At 33.6% G+C, this 6,000-nt stretch overlaps 1 protein-coding gene across 2 annotated transcripts; it reads right to left on the bottom strand.

The window, feature by feature from the left end:
• Nucleotides 1–1,075: 1,075 nt before the first annotated feature.
• Nucleotides 1,076–4,788, bottom strand: LOC115714000 (NADH dehydrogenase [ubiquinone] 1 alpha subcomplex subunit 9, mitochondrial). 2 transcript variants are annotated; one of them, XR_009687531.1, is made up of 13 exons: nucleotides 4,533–4,788; nucleotides 4,349–4,445; nucleotides 3,725–3,789; nucleotides 3,500–3,585; nucleotides 3,314–3,398; nucleotides 3,164–3,234; nucleotides 2,613–2,744; nucleotides 2,380–2,495; nucleotides 2,152–2,275; nucleotides 2,003–2,071; nucleotides 1,762–1,882; nucleotides 1,476–1,674; nucleotides 1,076–1,335 (listed from the first exon to the last, which is right to left on the bottom strand). XR_009687531.1 is itself a non-coding variant. In XM_061114690.1 (12 exons), exons 1-12 carry the CDS (start codon nucleotides 4,627–4,629, stop codon nucleotides 1,538–1,540), a joined length of 1,200 nt encoding a protein of 399 aa, XP_060970673.1. In that variant the 5' UTR covers nucleotides 4,630–4,758; the 3' UTR covers nucleotides 1,076–1,537. The 2 variants fall into 2 exon arrangements, 1 of the variants encoding a protein (XP_060970673.1); XM_061114690.1 differs by having other exon boundaries at nucleotides 1,076–1,674; nucleotides 4,533–4,758.
• Nucleotides 4,789–6,000: the final 1,212 nt, after the last annotated feature.

Below are 6,000 nucleotides of genomic sequence, written 5' to 3'. Positions count from 1 at the left end.
AATGAAAGAATTGACCAATATAAACTGAGAAATTCATATAATCTTGACCATTGAGAATAATATGAGACTGAAGAATATAAATGCAAATAAAGGCACTACATTATAAGAAGTAGAAGTAGTAGAAGAGGAAGAAGTTCCTTTAAAAACCTTTCTCTTCTTATTTGTTCTTCTACATTTCTTACCCAACTTCAAATCTCCAAAGTAGAAATGAACTCCAGGATCTCTCATTTCAACTTTACTCTCAGACAAAACTGAGTTGTTAGCTCCTTGAATGTTGTTGTTTATGTAAATATTAATGCAACAACAGCCATCATGGGACCCCGATCCATTGCCTCGGTGCAGCGAAAACGATGCACCCGTGTTCTTCCCTTCGAGGTTGATATGTTCGGAGAATTCGGGGCCAGTTTCCGAGAACATTTCTGAAACTTGTTGTTCTTGTTTGGAATGAAAGAGTTTCTTTCTTGAATAGTAGAAACTGTGTTTATGAATGGGGTTCTTTGCTTGTACTATGAGTTTGGTATATATGTTTTACTTTATCTATGATATGACTAATAATATCCCTTTTGCCTTTTTCTTTAAATTCCTAAAATCAAAGGCTATACTCTTACATTGACTGAAATTCTTCTTTTTTTTGGATCAATTCCATTACCTTTTTACACGGTTTTTATTGGAATAATTATAATTATAGGTCTGAAAACACTGAAGCCCTCTTAGAATCTGCTATTTTACTTACAAAGTTAGCTATTCCTATTCCTAAATTTAGAAGATTAAAATTTTGGGTAAGGTATCCCGAGCTGGTTCGGTCGCTCTCCCTAGTTCGTAGGCACACATAACTCGTGATGTTGCTCGTAATCCTTGAAAATTGTACACCAATCACTTGAAGAGGACATAAGATGTCAAGGACGACTGCCTAAATATGTGAATAATATAAGATAATTTGAAACTAACCATTTGATATAAATATAAGTTTTAAGCTGGTTTTCTTTGCTTTACTCAAGTTCAAAGTTTCAAAGAGGGATATGAGAGTGAAGACCTGAAAATAAAATGACTGAAGCTGAAGAACAGAAATGAAGAGTTGAATTCCAAACATGATAACAGATGCTAAAATTTAAGGAAAATGAGAAAACAATTTCAAGGTTCCCTCCATTACTCGGGGCTTATGAACGATCGAGCCAAAAATGAAAATTTAGAACTTTTTAGAAAGAAAAAAAATTACAAATAGGCAGTACTTCACAAATTATACAAGTCAGAAAAATAACTGAAGAACCATTTTCCATATGAACCTTATCTCTTTATTGCTTTCCTACTTTTCTAAAATGCCCCCTTGTTGAAAACCTGTTTGGCCAATGACAAAATTGTTAGCAAATTAAAAGACACAAAATTATGATTTTCATTATAGTATTAGATAGTATTATTCTCTCCTCTAATTGGCTCATAAGATCAGAGAGAATGAAACAAAATTCTTGCACCCGAACCTGATTCAACGTTTCCAACTCGGTAACACTCTTCAACAAACAAGAAAATGACCTTTGGGATATCATGGCCAATCTGCAGACACTTTTTCACTGATTGTAGAACCGAATTGTGGACCGCCCTTACGATAGCAGGCAAGAAATTCAATAGGGTATCCCTTCAACTTATGTGGCATGAGTCCAAGGTCATTGAAAGTCAAAGCTGCAGCCAAACAATATCATAATTGGAATTTGGGAAAATCAGCTGAGATTAAAGAGCAAAAAAAAAACTAAATATTATTGCTATTACCGTTTTCAGACACTAGTGTATCTGAGGTTTGAGCAATGATCTGATCTAGGTTGAAGATCTCCGGATTGGGTAACGGGAAGGGAACCTTGTTAACCAATATATCTCGTGGCATTGCCATGGCCTGTGATTATAAAACAAAGAAAATAGTCATATAATGAGAAAAATCTATATTGTATTTTCTTGTGGTGGTAAAATATGAAGTTATGTTTGATATTTATCAACAGGTTATGTGTTTGTTTACCTTTGCAATAGGAACAGGAAGTGTTACGTAGCGAGGATATTCACGAATCGTCTCAAACATAAGCTCTGCCTGCATTTCATTAACTGAGTAAAAAAGAAAAAACCAATAATGGAATGCAACATATGGTAGAGAAGAAGATGAGTAATTACCAATTCGCGCACTGTAAAGATCTCTGGGCCACCAAGTTCGTAAACTTTTCCCATACTGGCACCATCGTCTTTCAAGGCAGCAATAATTGCAGCAGCAACGTCAACGACATATACAGGTTGAATTCTGAAAATAATTCATTGAAAAATACACACATAAGTATCCAAGTCATAATGGATATGTACTTTGAAAGTAGTAAGTATATCCATATTGTTACATTAAACACGTACCTGGTAGATCCACCTCCAATGAGGGGAAGAAAGCTATACTTCTTAGCAAATTCTGCCCACCGGTTTAAAAGTCTATCCTCTGTGCCAACCAATGCAGCAGATTTCAAAATCGTAGCCTGTTATAAATATTAGGAAAGCTATTATTGACCAAAAATCACAAATTTGAATATATACAGGGAGCAACATACAACTCGTATCGATCATGAAAAAACAAGATTATCATTAATCTCTACCTCAGGCATTTCTCTCATTACAGCCTCTTCTGCAGCAGCCTTTGCTCTTAGCAGTCTTGATGGTGATGAAGCAGATGACCCCAAACAAGAAACTTGGAGAAATCTTACAATCCCACCGTGCTCTTTAGCAATCTGTAGACATTATATTTATCACATTACCACTGAAGGAGAAGGAGATTTATATTCATTTTTACTAGGATTTTCTTCCTCTTCTAATTCTTCTTACACGTGAATTTGGCTCAATTAGAAACAGAAAAGCAAGAGTGAGAGAGAGAGTTCTAATTCTTCTTATGGGAAAATCACATAAACATCACAGAAAAATGACACATAAACCATGTAAATTCATAAGGCACAGTCATAGATAATATTGAAGGGATTATTTTCCATTCCTAAAAAAATACTATGGAGTAATGTGCTACAAGTTAACAACATCCTCTTTCACGCGAGAAAATGCAGATAAAAAAATAGGTCACTTAAATCCTATATCCATGTTCCAGTCAATGTTACTTATAGAAAGATGGAAGTTTCTTCAATAAAGCTTATAAACCTACCGTTGCAAGTTGCTCAGCCATGTGATGGTTTACTTCTTCAAAGCTATAATTCCTTGTCTCATAATCCTTTCCTGCCAACAAATACGAACTACCGTTAATGTCCTTTGTGCAAACCAAGCAATAAACCTCAAAAGCAAAAAAGATGCATACCAATAAGGTTAACAACCACATTAGCTTTTGCCATTACAGCTTTAACTGAACTTTCATCTCTTGGATTGTATTTCATTGGCACTATCTGAGATAGAAAATCATCGGAACATGATCAGTGACTACAAATTCAAATAAAACATTCAAAAGCAATTCACTAATCCATAATTATCCATATATTACTCAAACCTGTCCCAAATCTCCCATCAGCTTTAGATGACGATGAGAATCTTCAGAACCCCGAAAAGGAACTAGAACTTGAGATCCCATCTTAGCTGGTTAGGAAATGAAGAATCAGCACAAAAAAGCATGGAATTTTTTTTAAAAAAATTGACTAATCAAATAAGGTCTGTTCCAAACTTATGCCTCTTTTCTATTAATAAAAGAAATAATATTAATTAACACTCAGTTTACCAAGTTGCTGCACCACATAACGACCAAGAAATCCAGTTGCTCCAAAAACTGTAGCTACTATGCCACTGAAATACAAAATAAACACAAAAATTATATACCAGCCTTATGTATTAACACAATGGTGGGGGGGAAAGTACACTTTCCAAAAATTGCGAAGACTTCAACAAATAGTAATGAAAACATAGGAATAGAAATGGGAATGAGAATAGGTATCGGAATCAAATCAAATTTAAAATACATTGTAATGTTGTTTCCTTCCATTTCAAAATGGAATAGTCATTCACCAAGATGATAGAATAACATTCCAATACTTTTAAAATGCAATCAAACAAAAAAATAGAATGAAAAATGATTCAATTCCATTTCACTCCCTTCAATTAAACACAACCATAGTTTTTTCTTTCTTTCTATGAAGGTACATTCCAAAAGGGGCATTCAAAAAGCAATGAAATTTGATCAATTTGCCGTCCATATTGATCGTTCTATAAACAAAGCCCAAATAAATAAATAAAAAGATGGAACTTTTCTAATTCCAACATTTTCTCAGAACCCAAACAAGCTAAAACTCAGATTTTCAACTCTCACATTCTTCATTTAAAATAATATAATAACAAACAATTTTACCTAACAGATGATCTTCCACCAGTCCCTTTCCTAACAAGGTGACCGATTCCTTTAGTGGCAACGGTGGATCCGTACCTCGGGTGTTCAGCTCCATAATCTACACAAAATCAATCTCAAACGCTCAATTAATAATAATTAGGAACGTAAACCCTAGAGAGATAAAAGAAAGAAAGAGTGTGCGTACAGTGATCGTAGTTGAGAGGGTAGATAGACTTGAGCGATGAAATTGAAGGCGAAGGGCTCAGTGATTTTTGCCCTAGACGCCTGGCTACGGCCTGCATCGTGGTGGAGCTGGATTACTACAGTCAAGAGGAGAGAGAGAGAGAGAGAGAGAGAGAGAGAGAGAGCTCTGAAAGGAAGAAGATGAAAGCCAGAGAGGGCTCTCTCTGTATGTGTGATTGAGCTGAGCCCAGTTTGGTTACTTTGTGGGCTTCTCCTTTGGAAATATTGGGCCTGGGCATGGGCCACTACAATGGGTTTGAGTACTTTCTTTTTAGGAATTTACTTCTTTTTGTCCTTTTTTAGAAAGTTATAGAAAATTTATACACCTTAATTTAAACAAAAAAAAATTGAAACAAGGCATAAATATCTAACTTTAGCTCTTAGTTGAAAATAAATACATAACTTTAATTTTTAACGGTAATAATACCTAAATTATATTTCTGGAACTTTTATAGGTACCTGACCGTTAAATGTCAAACCAATAGCCACATGGCAGTGCCTAATTGGTCTAGATCATTAAATTTTTATTTTTATGTACTATAAAATTAAATATACCAATAAAAAAATAACACGTGAATAATGACTTGACACTTAATGGTCAAGTCCTTACAGAAGTTCTAGATATATAACATAGATAGTATTACCGTCAAAAATTAAACTTGAGCATTTATTTGCAATCGATAGTTAAATTTAGCTATTTGCGCTGTAAATTACTCAATAAAAGTATCTTCCTAAAGAATGTACGTTTTATATTTATTACGTGAAACATGAAAATTAGGAGTAAAACCTAGTAATACTTAAATGACTCCTAATATACACCTTACGAGAGATGGAGAACTATTTGAAAATCTTGAGAGAAATCAAAAGATAGTTGGGAAGCTCAATTATCTTACATTTAGGGGCATGCATAAATGAATCTAATCCAATGATAACTGACTGATCCAACTACAACCGACCGCTAAAGATTTGATGTCCAAATGTAATTGGATCAGATTACATGTTATTTTTGAATATCTAATTGGATCGGATCGAATGTTGGATGGAGTATCCAAAATCTAATACAACCAACATCCAATCGAACTACTTAATACTTTTATTTACTTTGAATGCGTAATTTGATTTTATGTTGCTATACATAAAAAAAAAATATTATACATAAAAAAAATATATGTATAAATGAAAATTAACATTAAAATTTTATTTTCTTTTTGAATTGGATGGATCCAACTATCAAACAAATAAATACTGGATCTAAAATATTAATACTAGGTCTAAAATATTTAATAAACCCGAATTAATGCAACAGATGTATATATAAAATACATCAAATGGACAAAACTGATCCAATCCAACAACTAATGAATACTGAATCGATTTGATAGATCGGATCAGATGGTAAAATGTAACATCCAATATATAATTAGATTGAA

This window comes from Cannabis sativa, chromosome 4, assembly GCF_029168945.1.
Source record: "Cannabis sativa cultivar Pink pepper isolate KNU-18-1 chromosome 4, ASM2916894v1, whole genome shotgun sequence".
NCBI lineage: Eukaryota > Viridiplantae > Streptophyta > Magnoliopsida > Rosales > Cannabaceae > Cannabis > Cannabis sativa.
Note: the sequence above shows the minus strand (reverse complement) of the source record. Positions and strands in the feature narration are given on the sequence as shown.